The 27262-nt window shown below is 39.4% G+C and overlaps 1 protein-coding gene across 20 annotated transcripts in view; it reads left to right on the top strand.

Annotated features, from left to right (window-relative positions):
• Positions 1–27262, top strand: part of TENM4 (teneurin transmembrane protein 4) — a 1564491-nt gene that overhangs the window by 1370501 nt on the left and 166728 nt on the right. For all 20 annotated transcript variants that reach the window (XM_074535017.1, XM_074535019.1, XM_074535018.1 and 17 more), the window contains 3 exons: positions 11814–11984; positions 16749–16963; positions 22449–22659. In XM_074535017.1, the coding sequence (XP_074391118.1) occupies positions 11814–11984; positions 16749–16963; positions 22449–22659 (597 nt within the window). The remainder of the gene's footprint in view (positions 1–11813; positions 11985–16748; positions 16964–22448; positions 22660–27262) is intronic.

Here is a 27262-nt window from a genome sequence, read left to right as displayed (position 1 = left end):
CCATGGGTAGAGTTCTTTCTAACAAATAAATGTTACAGATTATCAAGTTATCCTGCTTAGTACTGTTTAATTCACTACTGTCAACTTAGTCTTTGGGGATGCAGGGGCAAAGCAGTGTGTTGTGCCCCTGAGCAAGCAATTTCTTACATTTGTATTTAATGATAAACCAGAATTATCATGGCCTAAGTTATCACAAGGGAATGTCTGGGCATCTCCCTACAAGAAAGACATTGAGGTGCTGGATGGAACATGTCCAGAGATAGACAACAGAGGTGGGGAAAGGATGGAGCACAAGTCTGATAAGAAGCAGCTGGGGGTGTTTAGCCTGAAGAAAATGAGGCTCAGGTGGACCTTACATCTCTCTACAACTGTCTGAAAGGGGATTGTAGCCAGGTGAGGGTCGGCCTCTTCTCCCAGGCAGCCAGTGATAGGACTAGGGAAAATGTCTGTAAGTTACACCAGGGGAGGTTTAGATTGGGTATTAGGAAAGGTTTCTTCATTGAAAGGGTTGTCAAGCAGTGGAAGAGGCTGCCCGTGGTGAAATTGCTGTGCTTGGAGCTGTTCAAAAGGCACATGGATGTGGCAGATGGAGATGTGGTTTAATGGTGAACGTGTCAGTGCTGGGTTAGTGGTTGGACTTGATGATCTTAGAGGTCTTTTCCAACTTTTATGATTCTGTGATTCTATAGCCTAAATAGATGTGAGAGCAGGCATGTGGATCCACCAGGTGATGTGGCACTCATTTAGGCAAAATTCTGCTTTTGGATCTACTGTTGTTCTCTATATATATTGCAGAAGTACTGAAGTGATGGAGATTTGCAACACCTCTTTTTTTATTAGGTAGAATAAGCAATGGTGTGTACTTTATCACACCTCTGATCCACCCTGAGCTGGCTATCACAAAACTAGAAAATCTGAGTTCACACATGCTCAGTAGGGACCTAGTTAGAGTGCAGTAGCAAAATTGTCCGTGCTGAGTGTTCCTTCCCTTTCCAACCCCCTCCTACTGCTACCAAGCAGACTGCACATATGGCATCCCTAGAAAGCAATTGAATGTGCTACAATGCTGGAGTTGCCAGGGTTGAGTGGTAATTTCTGTGCAATTGTTCTGCTCAGCATTGGGCCAGTGGAAAAAAATAGCCTGTGATGAGGGAATTAAAGGCTATTACAGAGTACATATGCATACAGGGGCTGATGTAAAATCACAAAAGCAATCTTAATTCTGTTCTTTGCTCATTTTTGAGTGCTTGACTTGGCAAACTTCAGGGTTTTTTAGCAACTGCTTTTTTTTAGGTAAAATTAAATATAAAGATGGCGGTGGGTCTTTCTGGAACACTGTGGGTTGCACTTGCTGGCACTTGCCTTAGTCTATGTGCTGGATTTAGTTCTAAGTCCAAGGGAACAAATCATCAGGTTGTGTTTTGTTATTGAGAGAGCTTTTTACACTGATCTGAACCTTTCATTTTGATTTATAGCATCTGAAAGCATTGTGCTGGATTTTGCTCATGGTCGCTGGACAGACACAAAAATTATTGTGCTGTTAATTGTGCTGTGTCACCCACTTTATCCACTTTCTCAGACTGTGCATTTGTATCCATTTGCCAAGCTTTTGTACAGAAAAAAAAAAGGATTTTTCCCCCCTTCAAAGAGTGTTTGTTTTTCTAGTATATGTAAAGAAAAACTAGAAAATAAACTAAAACATTCCTAGCCTGCTTTAAACTTACCTGTGCTTTTGTCATCCAAAGCAGCTAAAACAACAAAATACTCCTGAACACTGGTACAGTTAAAATTTCTTCGTATCTCTTCCAGCAGGCTCAAGGCTGACAGGATTCTGCTTTAGAGCTCAGTTTTGACAGTGCTGATGAACACTCTGGCCCAGATCTACAAAATGTGTAAATTTGTTCTGAACTTTAAACACCTCCATCATCCTCTTGAAGTCACCAGATTTACTTAGGCTAAGTAAAGCTCAAGTTAAACCTGTGCTTTGGACATCAAGGGATTCTGAGACTGCCATTTTGTTAATTTTTCTTATATCAACTAGCACAGCCCAACTGGGGCTCTGGTGCTTTTAGAATGTGCATAGTGACTAATAACACTAATGCAGTTTTCAGCTGATTTTAGGATTAAAACACAAGCAGTGGTCTCAAAGACATTTACTTGTCTTACTATAATAAAATCATGTTCATGTTCAGAAGGACAGATGAGCAGACAGCCATCTGAGAGATCAGCTCGCACATCAAATTCTACAGCAATATTTAGATCTTCATGCTTAAACTGGGATATTTGATTTAAACTGTGATCCCACCTCTGTTGTGTGGGGTTTTAGAATAAGAGAGATATAGTTTGTGACTTCTGCGCAGCAAACTGTGGTTTTTAGTCTTTGGGCAAATTATTGTATTATTTTTGGAAGATAGGTTCTCTCAAAGTTCTCTAGTTGAGATAACAAGGAAGGAAGCGTGAGAGCTAATGGATTTACCTATGTAAATGACACCATTTTTCATTAGTGCCTCACAGTTTATATGTGTGTAATGAAAGGGCATTTGTAAAATTATACTGTCCACAACAGGCTAGCCCAGAATTTTAGCAAATGCAAAGCAGGATAAGAGGCCCTCTGGTAGAGCTGCCTGTCCTCATTTCTCTAATTGAAGTGAATACCCCAGTGGGAAATCGATTATTTCTAATATTATATACACAAATTAAAACTCCATTTAGAGGTATAGTGGGACCGTCTTATAATTGACTTTGATCTTGAAGAAATATCTCCATAATATTTATTTTAATACTGTCTCTGCCAAAAAGGATATCTAGAAGGCAAAATATTATTTTACTGAGAAAGGCCTGAGCATGTGTAACACCAATTCTACCAGAGCTTTGAGGGCTGAAATAAATTTCTTTGTTGCAGGTGGCTGCCTAATAGCAGCTGAGGTCCATCTTTCCACTTCTTACTCTATTTGAAATTAGTGTAAATGGTGTTAAGTACAAAGGTGTTTAAGCGGTCAGCTCCTCAGATAAGCCATGCCACTTTGATGTCTATACTTTCTATAGGTTAACACTTTAAAAATATCCTCCTTTAAAAAAGCATAAAAATATTTAAATATACCCATTTAAAACTGCATTTTCCCTTTCCTGCAAGAAATTACAAGCTACTGTAGCACTGGAGGGGCCAATGATCATCTATTAATGATTTGAATGGACAGGCAATCATTCAAAAGACTTTGATCCTCAGGGGCAATTAGGAAGACATTGAATAGGAAGTGCTGACTCTTTGCATTGAACAAACATTGAGTTTAACTGCTTCATTTTAAAACATGCCTTTCTAGTCACTTCCTTCAAGGTTTCAAAGAAATGTGGTGCTTCAGCTGGAAGCCTTTCTTCTTCCTTATTAAGAACAATTGGGAACTAAATAAAAATATAAAGTGTTTTCCAAAGAAGAAGCTGATTGTATTTGGTAGACCATCTGCTTCTATTGTGGAAATCGTGGATACAGCTCTTCTTCAATCAGAAGGGATCAAAGAATAGCTAGTGTCAAATCAAAGCAAGTAAATGTGTTTGTGGCAGGATTTCAGATGTTTAGCACAATGCTTTGTTTTCTCAAAAGGTAGTTCCCACCTTGCTGGCAAATTTTTAAAAGGTAGGAAGCTCTCTGTCCTTTGTATTCCTCCTTTGCACGTGGTGATTCTGATTGAGGGAAGGAGAAGTGAATTATCTCCAAAAGAACCATTTTTGGTGCTTGCATAGTTTAAACGTGAAGCAATAGTCAGGCAGCAAGGTGGGATCCCAGGAATCACTAGATGTTTCCCATAGCATGTGTCAGAACTGAGCTGGCTGTGAAAGCACCTACATCATATTTTAGGACATTTGAGGTCCTAAAAAAGTCCCACAAACAAACACTCTCTGTTTTATCAGCAAAATCCTTCCTCCTTTAACCCTGAGATGGGTGGATGCTGGTTGTCCAATTCTTAGATGAAGCAATCACATTCCAGTCCAACAAAGTGTCTTCAACCTCAAACTATGAAGGAGGCTTGAAAACCCTTTTTTTTCATTGAAGGCGGATGTTTGAGCAGTTAGGAGGGGAGGCAAATGGGGAATTTACAATAGTGAGCATTACCCTTAATGTCCCTCCTGGTGCTTTTTTTATTTTTCTTAACTATTGTCTCGTGTCAAATAAATCAACAGGCAGGAAGCAGAGCCATGGGACCTCCCAGCTGCAGGCTTAGAGTCTTCACTTAAACAACATGTAATCAAGCTGCTTTTTGGGCTCCATTCCTTTGTGACCTGTTAATTTTACATTTCTAGCTGCACAGCAGCTCTAATCCATCTGGGTTGTGGAGAGCCTGGTATGCAGGATTCTCTGTTCCCACATGACTGCAGTCTTGTCCTGGTGTGCAAATTCACATTCATTCAGGCAAAAGATGATTTATGAAGTCAGGTTTTCCATTTCCTGAGTGAGAGTTTTAGGCCACAGATGGAAAGCATTTATGTATAGGAAATAATTTCAGACACTAGGAATGACACAGAGTGCTGTACAGAGTTTTTGGTCACAAGGTAACTGCTGAAATCCACACAGGAAGTGCCCTTGCAGAAATCCCCCTCTTCTTGCCTCATGGTGCCTGGCTGAGTGACCTGGGTGTGTATGTGTAAAAGATGTGAATTCATGATACTACAAAACACTGGGATCTTCAGTCAAGATACTAGATCTCAATTCCAGATCTGTGAACATGTTCTTGGGGTATTAAATCACTGCAACACTCAAAATGTCCCCATGCTCTTAGATGAACAACAGCTTGGATCTGTCTAGTCCAGGACTTGGCCATACAAACAAGTCGAGCAGATAGTATATGCTACATCCAGGTTTTGCCTTCTTCCTACACCAGGAGGGCCATAAAGCCACTTCAGCCCTTGTCTGTCGTGTGTTCTGCCACAGAAGCCTTGGCCAGCACTGAATTGGAACAGCAGTGTAAGAGAAAAATAGTTTGATTTTTTTCTTTAATGTTTGTTTTACTGTTCCCATTCCTCCTAATCTTTGTTGATTTATTGAAGACTGACAAACCAGTGATTATTTCATGCTGAAAGGCTCCTTTTCATAACACTGGATGTCACAAAAATATGGTTTATTCTGCAACAGTCAATTCTACCACTTATACAAAAATCATATGATTTCAGTGTAGAGACAGTTATCCAGGTAATTACAGTCAAGTTTCTTCCAGAGACAGGACTGAAAGCAATACATTTACTTGAGTTAAAATTAACCTTGAGTAATTCGGTGGTGAGATTCAGCTTTTTCTCAATTAGGAAGAAAAAAGCAAAGCTCAGATATCATTTTGGAGAGCATGTTATTGTAGATCTAAGTATGAAGGGTAAAGAGGAATATGTAACCACCACATATCTTATGCTTGTTTCCACACAAAGAGGGGATAGCACAAAAACAACCTGTAGAAATGTCTTCTCAATCACTGAGCTTCAGCTGTTTTTCCTATTCCAAATCCCTTATACTTTTTTGTTTAACTTATCTTCACTCTATTCTAACCTTCTTTTTCTCAGTTTCTCTCATTCCATATTTTTCTCACCTTCCTCCCCTTTCTCATTTTTATTCTTGTCCATTGTGGCTTCAGTCCTTCTCATTTGTTCCTTCTCACACTGTTTTTCCATTTTCTCCTTTTCCCTATGCTGCATGGGGAGGCTTTGGAAAACCCGTCTCCTTCCAAGGAGTGGCCTTTTGGCTTGTGTTGGCTTAGGCTTAGCTGTCAGCAGTGCAGTGAGGTGCTTGTAGAAACCAGTGGAGTAGCAAAGCCAAACTTCTCCCTATGGAGCCCAGTGCCAGTACAGGTGAGCTGGGGAGGGTGGGGTGGCTGTGCAGAGGTGGGCTGTGCAGCTTTTCCAAAGCTTGTGCCCTTCCCTGTGCTATTTAAGCAATTATACTGACATATACAGGCATATATTCTTACATAAATATGGATTCAAAACCTGGAGTATTCTTAGTGCAAAACAACTGGTTGAGGTTTTCAGATGAGAATCCCAAAAGACTTCTGTCTTGCCTTTATGCCCTTTACCACTGCACTTGCTGTAAGTCCAGGCTCAGGTAGGGATCATTAATGTGTTTTGTTAAGCTTTGATTCTGAGAAAGCCTTTATTCATTGTTCAGGGCAAGATCAGTTGTTAGCTGGAAAAAAATTGCTATTTTATTCTTTCCTTTGTTTCTGTAGCAGCTTTGCCTGGGTGAGCAATCACCAGGCCAGCTGTGGTACCTGCAGGGCTTAGCCCTGAGAGGGCAGGGGAGAAGGAAGCAGCGGAGCCTGGGAGCTGCTGTGAGAATGCTTTTAACAAACACTATGGAAGCACCTGGTGGCTTCAGCTGTAGCCTTAATCCAAACATCCTGATTGATTGGTTTGGTTATTTATTACACTTAGCTTGCTGCTTTGGGCAAAGCAACAAGCTAATAAAGGGCCAGCAGTTTGTTTTTCAATTTTTTGCTGACTGGTGTGCTTTTTGGGGGTCTCTCATGCTTCAGTAAGCATGTCTTGTCTTTTCTTCTCCCTGTGATCTATCACAATCATCTGCCTCTCTCTGCTAACTCCTTCGCTCCATCAACCTGTCCTAAGAGATGTCCATTTTGTTGACCTTGTGAATTATTATCTTTGTTTGTCCTTTTTTATTCTAAATGCTATACCACTTCTTTTGTTCACTGCTCCGCTGAGTAAGTTGTTTTGACTTTAGTGTTTTGTTGTCTCATAAGCAAGTGGCAATAATACAAAGATACTCAAAAGCCTGAACGTCTTCAAAAGAAACTTGGAAAGAATGTTCCTCTTTATTGACTTAACAGTGTCTGCTGATGCTGATTATGGTGTCCACAAGTAGCTATGGAGTAGGAGTAATGAATGCAATATAGGAAAAAAATAATATGTTAAAATCAGAAGAATCATGATCCTGAATACTTGGTTCTATCAATATGAACTTTGATTTATTTGTATGATTAAATAACTCAGATGATGCTAAAGTCTTCACAAATTTTCTCTGCTAAAGTGAATCTTGAGTCCTGAAAAGAACAGTCATATCACACTGGCATGGTTGAAATGCTGAATTCTGCAAAGTAATCAAACCCTGAAAGGACTGGAATTTGATCTCTAATTTTTTTCCACCAAGAAGGCAGCCACAGGTGACTTAGGACTGAGGATAAGGGGATTTAGTCTGCCACAGAAAATTCTGTTACCCATTCAGCAAGTTTTAGGGCATCTTTTGCTGGCACTTAGCTGCAGGGGAAAGGTCATGCAAGTCAAAGCTTTAAATTCAAAACATGAGCATAATGGGCCAGAGGCCCCAGATGCCTTTATATCATCTAAGTTGGTGGTGGTGAAACAGTCCAGAGAGCAAGCAGGGTTTCTCCCTGAGTATTGTTTTCATTCCAGGAGAAGGGAGACAAGGGAGTTTTCTTCTCCATGGGGAGTATAACCAAAGCTTCTGCAAAGAGCCTGTCATGGAGCTTCCTAGGCAGTGAAAGCTACATGGTATTTTACAAAAGTGTACACTTTAATGATTGTTAATTGCAGAGTGCTCTTTTAATACGTGGGGAGCCTTCAATATCTGAAAATCTATTGAGCGTCATGTTGGAGACAGAGATGGAGAAGGACATGGGGGCTTTTAGGAGGGCATTTATTCTGTGTCAGCAACATCTTGTGTCTAGCTGAGCAGGGGCGAAAAAAAGCCAGAAAAAATGTCCACAGTGGGTTCCATTGACCCAGAGACTAAGAACATCAGGAATCTGAAACTACGTTTACAGCTTTACTTCCCTCTTAGGAACATTAACACTTCAAAATATATTATTATGGTACTCATCCATGGTTACAGGGCTTTTCCATGATTATGGTCCTTAGTTGTTTGGGTTTTTTTCTGTGGGAAAGAATTTGCACAGATCAAGGTTGATTTATAAAACCTTTAAACACAACTGTGTGCAACAACAGCTTTAGACATCCCATTGAGATGTAAAGACCCAAAATATCCACTGCTATTACTACTTAACTTTTTAGCACCAGTGTGGCAGTTAGAACAAGACGAGAAATGAATCTTCCACCAGGTTGTCAATCAGACACTGCTGGTATTTGGAATATAGTAATGAAATCACTTATTCAGGTGACATTCTCATAAAATACCTGCTACAAGAGTGTGTTTCCAAAGTAAATTAGACTCTTTGTTCTTGTTTCAGGTTGACTTTTGTGGTTATAGCAGAAATTGCATGATATCTGTTTGCCATATGAAGGGGGATATTTATAGGCTTTTATTTTGTGCTTAAGAACACCAACTCAGAAATCCTGAATAGAGCAGTAGCTCTCAGCTTTTACACTGTTTTCTGAATTTTTTAAGCCACTTGATAATCAAAATGCTATTCAAATAATTCTGGTTTTCAACGTTTTGCACTTTTGTGTGCATGGTGTGCATAATTGTCATTCTCATGGCTTATCATTGGAGAACTTCTTACAGCTTTTCAATACCTTAAAAGGAGGCTTTTAAGAAAGATGTAGAGAGATGTTTTACCAAAGTTTGTAGTGACAGGGCCATAATGGTGTTAAATGAAAAGAGAATAGATTTAGATTAGATATAATTAATTGTTATTATCAGGCTGATGAGGCACTGGCACAGGTTGCCCACAGAAGTTGTGGATGCCCCATCCCTGGAAGTGTTCAAGGCCAGGTTGAATGGGGCATTGAGCAACCTGGTCTAGTGAAAGGTGTTCCTGCCCATGTTAGTGGGGTTGAAACTAGGTGGTCTTTAAGGTCCCTTCCAACCCAAACCGTTCTATGATTCTGTGACCTATGTGATGATGAGATCAATGTACGCAAGAAGCTTTTTGCTTTAGACAAAATCTACTAGCAAAGGTCAAAATTAACATTAATACAAGTCTTTTAACTACTGTGTGATAACACAGTATCTATGTTACAGATAATTTGGTTGTATTTTCTATTTTGGGAAATTGTAAGACACTTTTCAAACATTGAGCATTGAATGATGACATGGAATGGTTGATCCACTTGCGCAAGTGGATGGATAATGTGCAGAAAAGCTGTAGTGTCTTCCAGAGTGTCAGTTCTGTTGTTAAACTGAAGCAAGATGATCACTTGTTAAGACATTTCCTCTCATATATTTTAAATTAATTTTAGTGCCTGTAAAAAATGCCCACTGCACCCAAAGCAATATTGAGTTTTTCACTTTTATTTGCTTGCAATAAATAATAATCTACAATAAAAAAATTCCTCCTAAGGAGAGAAGATGCAGCAATAGTCTTTTGGGGAAACAATGGCCTTGCAATGTGTTCCTAAAAATCTGTGTGGCACTGAGGCTGAGATGTCCAAAGGACAGAGGAAGTCAAATGGTGTTACAAAGAAAGCAAATGGCTGGCTCAGTTCTGCCTAGACCAGGAATGCCCGCTGTAAGCTCATGCAGGTCATTCTAACATGAAGATGTCTGAGAGATGGAGCTGATGTTAAACACTTAGCACCAGCAGAATTTAGGCCTGACTGCTGTCTAGAAATGCCTGAGTTTGGAGGAATGAAGAGTACAGTTTCCATTCTGCTTGGAACTACAAACATGCATGTAGCTACAAAGATCCCATGTTAAACATAGGAAGTTGTGTGCTCAGAGCATCTGAGCTGTTGAGCTCTGTAACAGCTCTGCGGCATCTGGGTAACACTCTGGCCCTTGGAAACGTCCGGCCTGGATGGAATTATAAGACAACATCCAGTACTGAGTTTACAACAGAACTGCTGGCAGAGAGCTGCATGAAAAGTCTCTTGGAGCTTGCAACCCTGTAAGCATACAGTAAGTTAAGTGAATTAACACAAAATTGCATTTTAATGCCCAAACAAGTGAATTGAGTTAGTCCTTTAATCTACTGTAGTTCTCCTTTTCTTTTCTGTGTACTAGAAAAAAGCAGATTCCTACCTGATGAGGTTTTGTGAGGTTAATAGCTATGAAGTGCCCAGGCATTCTGATGATGAGGGCTGTATAAACACAAAGATATTATGCAAGCATAGTGATGCCAAATGCTTAGTGCAGATTTCTTGTTCATGGTCTAATTTCGTCTCTTCCCTTTCCTCCCTCTTCTCAATTTCTCTGCTGAGTATATATCCCTTTTAGATGAAAATACTTGTTCCTCTTCTTAAAGTACCCTGGTTATATTACCAGTGGTGTTGATACCATTCCTTCTTGGTATATGTACCTGTATAAAAATGAGTGTTGAACAGGCCCTCAGGAGACATTCCTTGCTGTGCTTCCTTTCTGTGTGGGAGTTTGAGTGTATTTTCTTTCCTAATGGATAAAACTGTTAACAAACACAGTCTCCATTTACATGGTAAAAAAGAATTTTGCACTCATGTTTTGTGATGTTGTAGTTGTGCAAAGACAACCTTGTTTATGTTAGTAAATGATAGGTGACCTAATTGAAACTGAAGTGGAATAAATCCTGTATTTTGCTAAATTGCCTAAACATGCTGTCTTCAGAGAGCTACTCAGATTACTTTTCAGTTCTCTTGTAAAGATTGTTTCTGATGCACAGGTTTAAATAAACTAACCACTTGTCCCTAACAATGGTTGCCAATCTCAGGTGTATGTTTGTGAATAAAAATAGAGTTATAGGCCATGGAAATGCTGTTTCTTTACTGGGTTTTTGTTTTGTTGTTTTTTTTGGTTTTGTTTTTGGTTTTTTTTTTAGGGTTTTTTTTGTTGTTTATACTAAATGGCTGTGATGTTAGAGCCATTGTATAGTTTCTTGGAGAAATTATAGTGTAAAATATCAAGGCTTTCCCCTAAAAAAGAAATGTCATTCCAAATGTAGCAAATATCAAATCATTTAGCTGTGTAAAGCCTGAAGCTAAGCTGGATACTGATTGAGTATGAAGTGTTTATGTTGGGGATGGAAGAACTGATATGGTAAGCCACAAGCCACATTCTTTTGCTTTATATTTGGAAGGAGCAAGTATTAGGTGTATAAGCATATGATTTCCATACTCCTCATACATGCATTTGTTTTTTAAGTAGTTTTTCTTTTTTCCTTAACTTTACTTGTCTTCATGTAATGCCTTGAAATAGACTCACATGTGCCGTGGGTGACTTTGCATGGCCCAGAAACCTACAGAGAGCTTTGCCCTGCTATGACACAAATCTAAATGGTGATGCTTGTTTTCAGTTCTCAAGGATATGTCTTTGATCTGACTAGAAGAGGCTGAGTTGTACGAAAGAATGCTCAGACATAGTTGCTCACATTTGTGATGCAGACCACAAAGGCATGTGCACAAGATGGGTCTTGAATTGCCTGTTTTTACTTGGTCTTAACCAGAAAAAGCTGTCAGAGATGTCTGTAAAGGCTTCTGTGTATAATTGATGGGTAAAAACAAAAAAGAGAACCTATGTAATACACTTGTGAATATAGCAAAACAAACCGGAGTGCAGTTCCCTAGGATTTATTGGTATGTTAAGAAATAATACTCCTTGTATTTCTGTGTTCACTTCATTGTCATCCCAGCCTTGGGAGCTTTGTGAAACACTGTGCCTGGTTATGCAGACCATGAGTCAGGAGTGGTTCTGCTGGAAGAAGCAGAGTGGATTGTTACAGGTGATGTAAATCAAGTGTAAGTGGGTGGAAAGACCTAGGGAGCTGGTATGGTAGAAGCAGCAGGGGCTGTCTAATTACATTAATCCCATTCTTGTCCTAAAGCAATGACCACTAATAAGGCACTGGAGCAAGGGTTTAGAAAGAGAAAGTGCCCCTGTAGTTCTGAAACTCTCCCAAACAGAAAAAGATGACTTTTCTCATTGCTCACCACAGCCATGCACCTGTTTGGCCTAAACTGGCACCTGCAGCCGATGGAAGGGCAGATGTATGAGATCACGGAAGACACAGCCAGCAGTTGGCCAGTGCCAACGGACGTCTCCTTATATCCTTCGGGGGGCACAGGGTTAGAGTTACCTGACAGGAAAGGCAAAGGAGCCAGTGAAGGTATGGTTGGTGTGTGTCCATGTTGTGAGTCCTCTGTCTGCCTCTAAACTCCAGCCGTCCAATCTCATGTTCCATTACCCTCAGTGCTGCCATCAGCAGGTGCTTCTCCAGTCTTTCATGTCTAGAGCTAGTAGCTGTCAGTCCTGTTTCCATATGTTTCTAAGTTTCATACCCCTCTGATGTCCACTAATGCAATAAAACTGTGTGAAACCTTCTCCACACATTCAAGGCATTCTCACAGATTACAGAAGGCCAGCATGAAAACCCTGCCTCGAGTGGTTGTTTTCATGGAAAAACATTGTCTCTTTAAATGATTCCTGGAGCACTGGATCAAGCTTTTTCTACAGAACTACAAAAATGTTTGAGTTGGACTATTTGTTGCCACTTAGCAAATGTTTTGAGGACCAAAATACTTACTGAGAGCTATTACACCGTAAGTTTTGGCATTCCAGAGTTGAGCATAGCTTTGCAAAAGTAACCAGATAAAAAGCCTAGTCTCCATAAAGTATTATGGTGTTGACAGAAATTAGAAGCAGCTTATGGGTCCTCAATTCAGCAGCACCTTACTCAGCAGCTTTACATCACTGTGTTCTTTTTTTAGAGCCACCACTGCTAAAAGTATCTGTAAGCTCTGCGAAGTCTTATCCCTCGCCAGACATAGCTGGAGAAATGAGAAATGCAAACTTTCAGAAAGCTTTTTTGTTTATGCATTAAGCTTCTCTGTATATAATTAGGAGATACCAATAAGGTAATATTCTTGATAGTTATTTTGGTAGAAGTTTTTTGCACAGGTAAGATGTATGCTAGTGTTCTTGCAACTCACTAAACTCAAACATTTCCATAGAGTTCCCTAGGCTTTGGCTGACAGCCTGTGTTTAGATGTTTAATTTAAATTAATTGCAGCGGGTTTTTCCTATAACAGTTTTTCTGTCTTTATTAGTCCAAATGAAGGCCATAATTATCTGTGTTCCTTAAAACAGTGCATTTACTGGTAACTGATGGCTGCCATCAAGTTGCTAAAATGAAAAATCAGCTAAGCAGGTTATTCTCAGCAAACCTTACTAGACAGTACAGCAAGCTGCAGACAGCCCTGCTGTTGCACTCAAAAATACTTCACGACAGATCCTTTTCTTTTCCCCTCTAACTTGCCATATGGTTCATTTTTGAATCATCTAGCTTTGATCTGTCCATTTCCTTTTAAAAGTCACAGTAAAATGTAGGTATTCAAAGCCGCCATCCAAGTGAAAGACCTCCACTTAATTTTATTTTAGCCATGTTTATATGTGACATGAGTAGAAGTTTTGATTGCTGCTCTGTTAAAAGAGAAATCTGGGAAGTAGCATAGTTGTGTCATGAGAAGACCCCTCAAGTTAGTGCTTTGTATAGATCTTAGGGAATCTGTAGGCTTTAGAGGAAAATACCATGTCCTGACTAAAAAGCACATCAGCACATCTTTGGTGCAGGAGTAATACTGTCCAGCCTTCAAATGCAGCTCTCTCCCCATCAGGTAACTGTGTAACTAATTCTGGGCTAGCAGTGCTGCAGGACTTCTGTTCTAAACCAGAATGTCTGTGATTGAAATCTATTTTAAAGAGAATTGAAATATATTTGAATGTCTTCTGAATCAGAATGAAATAGGCTAGAATGTGTTAGGAGCATCCTTAGTGCTGATCTGAATGAATCATTACCAGTGTCCTGCCAGCTCTCAGTAACAGTCATCCTTTCTCATCTGTGGCTGTGCTCCAGAACAGCATTTACCTCTGTTAAGCCCAACCCCGTTTACCAAAGCCCTTAATCACATGCTTACATTTAAGCATGTAATTGACTGTAGTTGAAGTCAGAACTGTGTGTGTTTTTAAGTGTTTTGATGGGTCATGGAACCATCCTGTGAGAAATACAGAGAGATTCAGCAAGGTCTGAAATGAAATAGTTCATTTTGATATAAAGAAATTAGGAAGAGTTGCTACGGTAACTAAAAAGTTCAAGGTAATGTGCAGAAAGAGCAAAGTAATTGACAGCCCAATTAAGAATTCAGACCTGAAGTTAATTTTAAGGAGTCAAGTATTCTGAAAAGCCAATTTCTGATTAGAAGCTGAAATGGCTTTTTTATTGTAATTTCTTCGTGAAGTATCCAGTCCACAGGGCCTGATCTTATTGTAGGCTGCAACTGGTGAAACAGAGAGGGATTTCAGGGGCTGAATTCAGAAGACAGCTTCTCTTTTGACTTCTCTATCAGGACAAGCTTCAACCTCTGGCAACATGACATAACAGCTCTTAGGATATGTGCTTTTCAGACATACAACTGTCCACCAAGAGGAGACATAAACTTTGTAATTGTGTGTACAAAAAATTATTTCTGTGAGACTGTCTTTTGTAATCACAGAAGCATTTTCGTTTGCATGAGCAAGTGCTGATCTCTACAGAATACACCCTGTGCTCATTTTCTCCAGGCTCTATCTTGCATAGCAACATCTGTCATATTAAATTCTCACCTTCCCTGATTCACTCTGATGTACAATCTTTATTAATGAACAATCATGGGGTATATCAAATACTTCAAGTTTTCATCTGAATATCTAAGAATCTATAAAACATGTCAGTGGTAATCAGAAAAAATATATCATTCATTTGAACCAAAACATGTGATGTCTTTAGCTCTTCTTTAATAGAATCCTCAATCTTTTCATCTTACAACAGTGCAGTAAGAAACTTTGCATGAAGACGTTGGAGCTGTTTCTCATAATCCTGGGAGTGTGAAAATAAAATTTTAGTATGCGAAATAAATACTATCAATCCAGTTGATAAAGTAATTCCCTTCAAAATATAGCTGGTTTATTTTCCTTGTACAATTATACTCTATTAGCCCAGAAGGATTCAGAAAGAATGCCCATTTACCTAAGCTGTTTCCTGTTATCTCCTTTATTATGTACATGGACTGAAGAAAGGTAAAAGTCAGCAGATTTCCTGCCTGTACTTATTTGAGAATGATGAGCAAAGATAAATGGAGATCTTATAAAATTAAGAGTAGCTTTTTTTGTATGAACATGCAGCCTTTGCATATATAAACCTTTTGTGCTGGTATGCATAGAACTTCTGCCTCAAGATAGCTCATGCCATCAAGTCCTGCTCCAGCAGTATCCTTAAGCAGTTGCTGACTTTAAATCAGGATTTAGTGTTACTGGAGCCAAAAGTTCTGCAAGGAAAAATTCTCCATCCTTAATAGTTAATATGCATATACTTTCTATATTGATTTTCAGAGATAGCTAACAATTTACATCTGTTTCTGGAGAGTTTGTGTTGGGATGGTATATGGAGAAATTTAAGGCAATACTATATTTAACATTATGTAATCTTAATGGAAATGTCATTTGAAATAAAATGCAGTGTTCTACCAGTCCCATTTTCAATATGGCAAGTAAATTCTGAGACTATTTGACATAAATTCATGGTAGATGGGAAAGGATTTTTTTCCCCCATCCTCAAATGTAGGTACTGGAAAAAAAAAAATTCATAACGTGATTTTCATACAAAAGAATATATGTAGTGAGAAGTTCCCTTCTCATTTTGTTACAATTGTTTGCTCTGTGAAATGCAGAGTAGTGTGTGCTGTAATGGCATGGAGATAAGAAACAAATTTATTTGCATTTCCTAAATTAATAATTAGTCCTTGTTGGTGACATGTTGCTCTCCTTGCTAAAGCCAGAATTTTTCAGGTGATGCTACTGCATGCTTTTCCACTAGAAGTGTCCTTAATAAAGGCTGTTTGCTAAGCAGTTGCCTTCTTCATCATCCCTGTGTTCTGTGCCCAAAGCTGTGGCCACTGGTTATAGCACAGGCTGAAAAGGGAACATTCTGGCACCTGATTTTTCATTCTGCCCCTCATGCTCTAATCTTCCTTTGGGTCCAGATTTTTTGAAGCAGCCATCTGCTTTGGGGGCTATAACTGCATAAATTTCCAACCTGGAATTCCTCAGGTATGTTTTTAGGGGTGCCAAGCTCCCTGCTGACTCCCTTGGACATTATGGCGTGTCCTGATCCCATTTGAATACCCAGGCTCTCCAGCCTGGTAGTTTTAGAAACAGATGCCTCCATTTGTCTTCTGAAAGAAAATGGATAATAATAGCGTATTTTACAGATTATATTGAAACCCAATTAAAACCTTTAATGGTTCTTAAAAGATATTACTCAAATGCAGGGTATTGTCTCCTTTTTGTATCTCAGTCCTTTTTTTTATTTGCCTTTTTTTTACTATTTCAAATACTGTTACCACTGTCAAGGATTAATTTAATGGAGAAACATTTTCCTTTCCCCACTTAGGCATCGTTCATGCTGCTGTTCCCCACCCCACCATTCCACTCTGTGGTACATCTATCTCATTCTCACTACACTTCTCTTTACTAATTTAATGATGACTTCTCCATTCCTAAACTTCTTTTAATGTAGGATATAATGTCAGATGATTTATTCTTGTCTTTGGAATGTAATTACACACTCTCTGATGTTACAGTTTAAACAAAAGGCCATTTTTCTCCAGGTTGCTTTTCCCATGCTCATGTTTTCAAACAAAACAGTTATTGAAGCCAGAAATAATCCTGCCAGTTTTTTTTTTCCCATAATCATATGGATTGGCTACACAAAGTACTCTGAAGACTTCAGGACACTAATAGACTGTTTCTCAAGATCAGTGTCAGAGATACCAGTATGATTAGATTACTTTCAGGATCTAAAGACTAATTCAAGAATTTTGTTCCTGTGTTTTGGCAGGAAAGCCCAGTAGTTTCTTTCCAGACGACAGTTTTATAGACTCCGGGGAAATTGATGTAGGCAGACGAGCCACACAGAAGATCCCCCCTGGTATCTTTTGGAGATCTCAGGTGTTCATCGACCACCCAGTGCATCTGAAATTCAATGTGTCTTTAGGAAAGGCTGCTCTTATTGGCATCTATGGCAGAAAAGGACTCCCACCATCACACACACAGGTAATGGGACCTTATTTCCTTAATTAAATTATGTTTCACTTACTAAATTATGTTGTCTCAAATTGATGTTTGTATGATGCATTATTTCATCTATTTCTTTCAAGAGTTTGTTGCATGCTTGCAAGATGCCCAAGGTCATTTATCCAGAGAACGTGAATCAAGAGATATTTGAAAAAATTTACACAAATTAATCTGGTAGGCTGTAGGCGGGGGAAGAGCAGGCAGTTGCCTGAGGCAGTGGACTTCCAGAGGAGAAGGGTTTTGTGAGGCTGGTGGCCACTGAGGGTACCAGCTGGTTGCTCCAAACAGCAGAAGATACCACCTTCTCCATCCAGTGCTATGCACAAAGGCAGCCACACTCAAACTGCATCCAAAGGAATCTTCTCTTAAGCAGATTCATATACATCAGGTCTGTCTCTCTTCCAGTCACTGCCTTTCCTGTCTCATGGTAAGGGCAGCAAGACCCCAGTTGGTCACCATTATGTGAGCAAGATTCACTTCTGTCTTCCATGTCAGAATGCCTTGAGCAGCCCTTCACATGATGTATGCTGACTATCTGCTTAGACTGAGGTTTGTCAGGGCCCAGTAGTGTATAAGAAAAGAAAACCAGTTTTTTACAGAAAGCCACCAACTTAGGCAGAAATCAAGACCCAAGTTATTATTCTGTAGGACTAAAATGAAAGCAGATTTTTTTTTAATACACCTTGATAAAAAAACATATCAAAAAATCACTTTGTGAGAAAAGCTCTTAAGAACCATCTCCCTAAGTAAGGAATTTATACTTTTTTTTCTCTCCTTTCTGTTTCAGCTTCTAAGCTGCTCTTACCCACATTAGGGTATAATACACTGGCAGTGCAAAGTGTCTTACTCCCACTTACATCAGCAGGTTATCAAAGAATTAGCAGGTTTATGGTACTGTATCTTGCCCTTGCCCTCTACTATTAGCTGAAAATACTAGAGATTTATAGAAATATGACACCTTTTTTTGGTTTTGAACAAACAAATATGTTTATTATGATCTCTGTAGATAATGTGGTATTTTATACATATTAAAACACCTCCCACTTATTTCTGTTAAAGAGATGTCATAAGTCTATGCTTCTCTATGTACTTTTCTGCAAAATTAAAATACATCAGTAGGGTCAGCACATCATAATTCCAGTGCCACAGTAATGGTATTACTGCCCTTTTCTAATCAGTCTCTTTTCACAGGGATATTGAAACATTTATAATTTAAAAATCCTGTGTTAGTTTAAAAAAAACTCAAGTCATGATTGCATAGTACTAACTTTAGATCAGAACTCTGTATTCATTTTATTTTATTATCATCTTAAATTTTGTTATGGAACAGGAGTTATTACACAGATAAGTTCAATTGTTTAAGTAAAAAACCTAAAGTTTAACAAATAAATCTCACTTTTTCCACGGAGTGCAGTCATTGATTTCCCATGAGATCATAATTCCTGCAAGCAGATGTACTCAAGTGTGGGCTCCATTGTCCATGAGGCCAGAGGTCCTGCCAGGAGCCTGTTCCAGCACTGGCTTGGGATGTGGTCACAGCCTTCCTTCAGGCATCCACTTGCTGCTGCACGGGTCTTCTCGCCAGGTTGCTTGCAGGGGGATCTCTGCTCCCCTTTGGAGCTCCACAGGCTGCAGGGGCACAGCTGCCTCAGCATGGTCTGTGCCACAGGCTGCTGGGGAATCTCAGCTCCAGCACATGGAGCGCCTCCTGCTTCTCCTTCTGCACTCACCTTGTGTCTGTATAATTGGTCTCACTCCCCTCTTCTTTAGCTGTAGTTACTTCTGTGCAATAACTTTTTTTTTGCCTTCCTAAATATGTTATCAAGGAGGTGACAATTGCTAACATCACTGAGGGACTCAGCCTTGGCCAGTGGCAGGTCTGTCTTGGAGCTGGCTGGCATTGGCTCTGTCAGACACAGGGAGAGCTTCCATCAGCTTCTGAAAGCAGCCACCCCTGCAGCCCCCCCTGCTACCAAAACCTGGCCATGCAAACCCAATGCAAGGCTCAAAGTCATGGCTATCCATGCTTAAATAACAAATTATTCTAAATTCTCTTTGGGAAACATTCTCTGGCTGTGGTGATTGTTTTCTATTTTAGATTGCCAACAGCTATAGTCACTAATAAGTAGGAAGAAAATGTAAGTTCCAAATTTCTATAGTCTTAGAAATAGATCGTGCAGAAGCCCATAATAGTTTACTATTGACAAAAGGCATTTCTTCTCATTCTTCTCAACAAATCATAATAAGTTACACAATTTTGTTATGGCCTATTAGATTTAATCTTCCTAGATCAAATATTTTTTAAAACTCATTTTAATAAATCATGAATTTTAGAGATAGGTCATCACTGCTTGCGGAGGGTTTTTTTCCATTTGTACAGTTTGAATTGATTAATATGGTACTTTATCAATTATTTCCTTTCTAGCAGTAACTAATTGCCTATTAAAAATCTTTGAATGTATTAAAATGCAATAAATCCCAATCCATTTGTGGGTCAGTTAGTATTTACAACTAGTAACTAGTAACTTGGCAAAATTCATCAACACATGCAGCAGCATCTTGCTAATATTTATTAGAAAAACCTTTTGTTTTTGGCAGAAAGCCCCAAGTATAACCCAGATTGAAGTAGAACAGCAGCAACTCACTGTACCTGAGTGCCTTGAAATTGTTTTCATCTCACTACATCTAATATATAGCAGGAAGTGGATGCTTGTAAGCACAATCCACAGGATATTTCTTAGATGTCTGCTTTACAATGAGGCAGGTTGCATCCTAAAAGTGTCTCTTTGCTTGCAATCCAGTGATTCTAGAAAACTAATTCAAGCTGCCATGGAGATAGCAGCACTCAGTGAAGTGAACTTTACCTATGGTTTCTTGAATTCTCTTTTAAAAGTCGAGTCAAGCTCATTCCATCCTGCTCCAAAATGAATGTGTAAATACTTTGGGTTTTCTCTTACTGGTTTTACCTTCTCCAGTTTGCTTGTTCCTTATTCAAACTCAAACTCTGTTGAGACATTCCCATCACCCAGACACCACAATGATGTCCTCTGTCACTGCCCTGCTCAGCTGTGTCAGGCATGGCCACACTGAGACCTGAGGAGCCATCAGCCTAGGCAGGAGTTTATGCTCAGAGTGGCTACAGAGACCTGAGTCCAAAGTGTCTTTCAAACCAGCCACTTGCCAGTATCCTCTTAAATCCTTCTGTTTTCATAGAATCATAGAATATGCTGAGTAGGAAGTGACCTATGGGGATCATTGAGTCCAACTTCTGGCCTTGCACAGGAGACCCCAAGATGTGCCTGAGAGCGTTGTCCCAACACTTCTGTGACAACTTCCCTGAGGAGCCTGTTCAGTGTTCAGCCACACTATGAGTGAAAAAACTTTTCCTGATATCCAACCATAATCTCTCCTGACTCAGCTTCAGGCAGCTTCCTCAATTCCTGTCCCTGGTCACCACAGACAAGTAAGAGATCAGTGTCTGCCCCTGCACTTGCCCTCAGTGAGGCAGTTGCAGACTGGGATGAGGTTTGCCCTCAGTCTCCTGTTCTGCAGGCTGAACAGACCAATGACCTCAGCCACTCCTCATGCAGCTTCCCCTCCAGAGCTTCACCATCCTCATGGCCCTCCTTTGGATGCTGTCTAAGAGCTCAATGCTTTTCTTATATTGTGGCACCAAAAACAGACCCCTGGACTCGAGGTGGGGCTGCCCCAGTGCAGAGCAGAGTGGGACAATCCCCTCCTTTGCCCAGCCGGCAGTGCTGTGCCTGATGTCCCCCAGGGCACAGTTGAAACAGAAATGCACATTTTTAATTGCGAGTGTTTAGAATTTATACTTGCTTGTATTGTTAGATTTTAGATTGTATATTTTTATAACTTATATATATATATATATGTGTCATATTTTTCCTAAACTGAAACTCTGTCTCTAGCAAAGCTAACTTGTGTAGACCCCCAAAAAGAATGACCTTTGCAGTATGGCAGCTTTTACAATCTCAAAAAGACATTTCAGCACCAAATTTGTGATCTGTATACTGAAATGCAGCCAAAAGAAAATAGAAGTTAAAGCAAGAATCAAAAATAATTTCCTCTAAATAAATGATAAAAAAGACATAATTAAAATAAGCTAGGGATGAATTTTGTCATTTTTTATGCAAGCTATGTCATACATAGCTTATTGCTCAAAATGTTCTTGGAAATAAACACTTCTTTTTTTAACTTAGTAGTTTAACTTTTTTTTTAACATTTCCTACATAGGAAAGAACATGTCATCAAGTCCTTATCTTGGTTGACTTTGAAGACCGTACCAAACAACTTAATAACAAGCACCCAAATTTTGTTACAGTAAAGTGAAAAGGGATAAGCAGCCTAAATATTGATGCCATAGTCAACTAACACTCAGCAGCCATTCAGTGCAGCAACATTTATGGATTCAGAAATAGGTGGTGTTGTTTCTTTCTGCCTGTTTTTCTTCTTCCTTCCAAAAAAAACTCACAAACTTACCTGTTCATTTCAATGAGAGAGGCAAAACCAAGTGAAGTCAGGGAACAGAAAAGCTAAATAGTGCCTCAACTGTTGGATTCTGCTTGCAAGGTGTCCTGGTCATCTAAACACATGATACAAGTCAGATTAGATAAGGTTCATTTAACATTTGTGATGTCTGCTAGGCTTATATCTGCCTCATCCCATTAGTATACTACCAGACAAAATACAGTTATTGTAGAAAATCAGTGGAAGGTTATTTAAATAGGGGACTAAAGGGAGTTGCAATACTAGTATTAATGCAAAGCAGTTGTTCAGTTAAAGTTACCTTTGCAAAAAGTAAATGCATCCTTTTGAAGAAAATACCTAGACCCACTCCTTAAATGAGACTTTTCTATATTATCTCTTTTCCATCTTCATTTTTTTATGATCTTTTAACCACCTTTCCTTTAACCACTTTTTCCACTTTTTTGTTTTAAGATGAAATCCTTGTTGGCTAAGCAAAATACTTCTGCAAAACCTCTACCAGAGTTCACTTTATAATATTTTTTACTTCTCCCTTGGTGACCCCTAGCAACTCCGGCAAACAACCCAGTTGGGCTAGATATATTTTTCTGTCTTACTTTCCATATTAGCCAAGACATAAAAAAGATAACAAATAAGCTGCTTAGTGTCATATTTACAGTGCAGTTGAGGCATGATCTCATGATTTCCTGCCTATATTTCTACAGAATGAGAACATCTCAGTAAGGCAAATATGCTGCAAGTCACCTTCTAAACAAAGATGATTTCAAGATTTATATAATTACAGGAAAATATGTTCAAATACTAGCTATTTCCAAAGTGGTTACCTGCAGGTAGTCCAGGAAAGTACTTGAGTTACCAGAGCAAATCCTGTTTATGATGCTTCTCCAGACCCAGAATAAGAGATTAAGCTTGAGGATACCTGATAAACACACAAACATCACTCCCTCTTATGTTTCAGTTTGACTTTGTCGAGCTCCTTGATGGAAGACGTCTGCTGACCCAGGAGGCGAGAAGCTTGGAAGGACCTCAGCGGCAGCACAGAGCTTTTGTGCCCTTGGCCAGCCACGAGACAGGATTTATCCAGTATTTAGATTCAGGAATATGGCATTTAGCCTTCTACAATGATGGCAAGGAATCGGAAGTGGTTTCTTTCCTTACTACTGCTATTGGTAAGGATTTCCTCTGTTATTCCTAAACTCCTAAGTACGCCTTGGGGCCAGGTATTAACGCACGTACTCAAATTGCATGATGGCTTTGTGTGGTTTTGGAGAAAATGCTTGGAGGGGGTTGTATGTAGCAATATGCTGAATACTGTTAGACCCTAAATGTTGAGTAAGTATTTTGTAGGTCTTTTAAGTAACTATAGTCATAACAAGATTCTGCACAGTGCCAAACATGGATTACAAGCTAGAAAATCCTTGCTTTATTTTCTTACTTTGATTTTCCTTTTATTTAGTTGGCTTTTGTTGGTTTTGCTTGATTTGTTGTTTGTTTGGTAGGTTTTTTTCTCTTTCTGTAGCAGAGGTGTAGGAGTGATTGAAGAACAGAGAGTAGCAGCATTCCCCAGTTCTGTGTGACAGACAGTTCCGCCATTGAACACCATTAAAATCACTCAAGCTGGAGTTCAGGCAGAGCACTGAGGTTAAAACTCCAATAAAGGGCACTGTAAGCCTTGGCAGTAGCAACCACAGAAACAGGAATCCGTGTTTCTCCTTGCTAACAGAAGGAAGCTGATATTGCTTAAGAAGAACAAATTAACTAAATAGGTCTTCTGATTTCTCTGGCAGTAAAATGCCCTGTCAGTTCCGCTCACAGGCATGGATTTGCTGCTGTCCAAGAAGGAAAAGATGCTGCCAGTGGGTGCCTGACAGCGCACTGAGTATTCTTCTTCCACCCTGTAAATATCTAAATCTGTTTCCGATTCAGTAATATTTAATTTTAAATTTGTTTGACCTGCCTAAACTGTTCATATACCAAAATTCATTTGGTTGTAATTTAAAGAATAGTCCATAAAACTAGCACTCAGCTTTCTTCTGACCGCAGTGTTTAATGGACTTTCTTTCTTTGCAGAAAAAAGCAGACTCATTCCAAAGCTGCCATTAATCCCTCTCCCAACAGAGGCATTGGTGTTGAGTCTCAGCTGTCTGCAATAGTTACCTAAGAGCTAGGGGCTGTAATTTGTCTTGGCAGGTTAATTAAAAAGTTTAGGTCTTACTAAAGCAAAGTCATTAACATCCCAATATTCCATTTTAGCACTAAAGTTTATCTAATGCAGAAATGGAAACTGCTGTAATACTGTATTTTAAATTCAAAACCTGGGAATGTGATGTTCTGTCTTGCTTGCAGCTGAGCAACACTAGCAGTAGTTACTTCTAGAAGTATGTTAGCTTAGGAAATTGAAATCTTACTTCATAGAATGCAGATTTACTTCCATTTAGTTTACTTTAGTAATTTGATTTTTTACTTACAACAACTACAGAAGCTGAAGACATTCTTCTGAAGGCAGCTTTTTGTCCTTGTTGAAGAATGTGTTCAGTTCAAAATTTCCCATCACAGGAAAGAAATCAGTAAGGCTCTTAGAGCAGAAAACACGTTTAAAGCACTGTCACTATTGTTCTTGTTTTCAAAGTGATGCTTAAGTGTTCTAGCCAGACTTTTCTCTTGGCCTCATTGCACTAATATAGGGAAAAACAAGGAGATAAAAAAAAAAAGAAAAGAAGCATTCTTAATTTGCCTTTGAGCATCAAGGGAATGGTGAGGGTGAGAAGCATGTCAGATTGTCTTCAAGGCAATCTTTTTTTTTTGGTTTTGCTCTGCTGTACTTCCATGACTGCATGATAAACAGAGCAGTCCATGGTATGGAGCCCATGATATATTCGATATATCCCCTGCTGACCTTGAATCATTCAGGGTTTTTGTGATTTAGAAACAAGGAAGTTTTCTTTTGCTACACAGGTGGGAATCACTTTATCCACTGGCAGCTGTACATCAACACAAAGCTGTAGTGTAAAAACCTGTTTAAGTACAAGCTATGAATTTTGAAACAGACTTAAGTAAAAAATTTAGGTAGGAAAATGTGGCTTATTGGCTAGAATCTGTCCAGAAAAGTGCAGCATTTGTATAAGTACCATAAAAATCACTGTAATAGCCTTAACAAGGTGGTACCTTTCTTCTCCATCTAGTTTTCAACATGTTGTTTGAAAAAAAAATAAATAAGCAGTCAGGTGTTTTGTGTAACTCTAATGCTTCAGAGCCTTTCTAGTGTATTCATGAAGTCTGGCAAGACATGGCTGCAAGATTGTAAGTACATAAATACTATGGTACTGTAGCGTTACTATTTTTTTCACTGCCCAAGTAAAGAGAATAAGGCAACCTGACAGTGCTTATGAACCAGTGTGTAAAGTTGCAACACAAAACAAATAAATCAAGTCACACATGATGGGAGCCTTAGATCTGTCTGTGCAGGGTGAGGAACCTTCAAAGGAGTTGTGTTGCCTGTCAGAGGCAAGCTGCCATTTCATTTGATTCCTGTGGCAAGACCACCTAAAATATCTCCCTTTATTATTCCACTAACATAGGGTTTACAGTAAGAGAAAGTTTGAAAAGTATAGCTGTGATGCAGGAAGAAGTAAGATCCAATGATCTGAGAAGCAGACCAGCAGCCTAGAACTCCTGAATTCTGATTGATGTGTTAATTCCTCCCCAGCCTAGGCTCATGCTTCAGCTGCTCACTGTGTAAAACTGAGGAGAGTGACATTTCTCTGGAGATGCTGTGAGGATGATAGAACTGCTGGGAAAATGAATGAAGCATTAATTAATAATCACAGATAGTAGTAGAAAGCACAAAATTGATAATGGTGATCGTAATGATAAGTTCATAAAGCCAAACTGTGCAGTCATTGCTTCAGGCAAACATCCCCTGCGAGTGAGAACTCACCAAAATAAATGGCAATAGCTTCTACTTCAGCAATAAACATGTTGGATGGAAAGACTGCTGATTTTCCAAGTCTTATGTGCTATGTTTCAACAGACCGAGCAGTTCAGAGCCAGCAAATCATTGCAGGCTCTGTATGACAGTATCAACTGCAATTACTGTGCAGTGCTTGCCTGGAATGATTTGGCTTCCATTATTCTAGTGAAAACTGGAGAAAAATGGAAAAAGGCATCTGTATTCCCAGTTTGATAACACACAGTTAATTTCATAAATTGTGAGGCTGTCCATTATACAGCTTTGGAATGTGATAAAGCTATAACTAAGTCCACTCAGAAACGTTAGCATAGATTTTGAGGGCGGGAGATGGCAACTTGGCCTGTTTTCTAAATGGGTGTGGAATCATCCTCACTGAAGGGCTAGGTGTTTTCAAAATGTGTGCCTGCTACATGCACTGAATGTAAACCTGGGGAGAATACAGCCTTGTAAGGCTTATACTTCTGAATAATACAGGAAATCCAGGTGGTGGGAAAAATATCCTGGAAAAGTTTTCCGCCTTTAACAGCGTTTTTATATCCCATTCTTCCAAATTACAATTCATCACATTATAAAGGAATTGACGGTCAAGGTCTTTCAATAATAAATTAACCTTTTTGTAAATTACATTGTTGGCACTTTCTGAAATTCCTAATAGAAACACTTCTTTGAGAAGCACCTTGTGGCTTCACAATCTGCCACGATCTGCCTGATAGTAGTAATTTATTTAGAGCAATCTTGTCTAGTGAAGCAAAACAGTAGGCTGAGGAATCAGCTGGAATCAGCACATCTGCGACAGATTTTGGCCAAAAGTCTGCTCAGTAGAAGCAAGAAACATCTGAGAACCTGAAAAGAGCATCTGTGGAGTCAAAGTGTCTTCCAGCAGCTGTTACTGCTGAGCTCAGGTAGTCTCACCTGTGCAGGGCCATTGAGAAATCAAAAGGAAAAGCAAAATCAATTGTCTGTGAGAGGAGAGCATTGCTGTTTACCAGCTTGTCACCCAGCAAGTGACAGGAAACACATGTAGAACACCCGAGATAGGATGCAAGGTTTTATCTCATTCCTGTCTTCTACATGAGACAATGCTCAAGTTAAGAAAAGGACCATTCTTTCTGCTCCCTCTGCCATCTGTAAAAAAACCCTGCTGTAAGTAGTTTCCTCCACTGAAATGCAAGATGAACTCCAGTGTGATTTATAAGGGGCTGCCAGCACATCCAGCGCCTGGTAATAGACACCAAAAGGCACAAGCCCTTCCTGCAATAGCCCAGAATGTAACCTACCCCATGCAGTCCCTAGGACAGCACTTCACACTCAGGAATGGAGAGCATGAGCAGAGGAACACTTCATAATAGGACTGAGCTCAAAGGAGAAATTGCAGGGCACAGAAACAAGCATGGGACTGGGAACCCTCCTTGTGTGAGAGGTGACAAGAATGGCGTCCTTAGCACTGTGTGAAAGTGCCTTTGTGTTTAGCTTATTCTTAGCAAAAGGAAAAGCCAGTATCTGAGTGGCTTTGATTTGCTTCCATTGCTTTTGCTGCTTATGTTTAAGCTAACTAAAGTCTAGCAATTTCCACTTCAGAGAGGGATACAGAAGTGTGATCTACTTAAAGTCTCAAAGCCATTTGTGTTATTTACACTTGCTTTGCTAATGTCTGGAAAAGTCTTAATTGGTTTCATGTAAATATTGAGGAGTCAGGATACTGTGCAGAGTAACATGGGATGTGATCTGTTCTGGCTTGCACAGTGCTTTTAGCTTCTTAATGCCACAGTTACTCGACTTAAAAGTCCCTCATGTACTACTAG

Source organism: Zonotrichia albicollis, chromosome 2 (genome assembly GCF_047830755.1).
Source record: "Zonotrichia albicollis isolate bZonAlb1 chromosome 2, bZonAlb1.hap1, whole genome shotgun sequence".
NCBI classification, from domain to species: domain Eukaryota; kingdom Metazoa; phylum Chordata; class Aves; order Passeriformes; family Passerellidae; genus Zonotrichia; species Zonotrichia albicollis.
The sequence above is the reverse complement of the archived record's forward strand: the minus strand, read 5'-3'. Positions and strand labels throughout refer to the sequence as shown.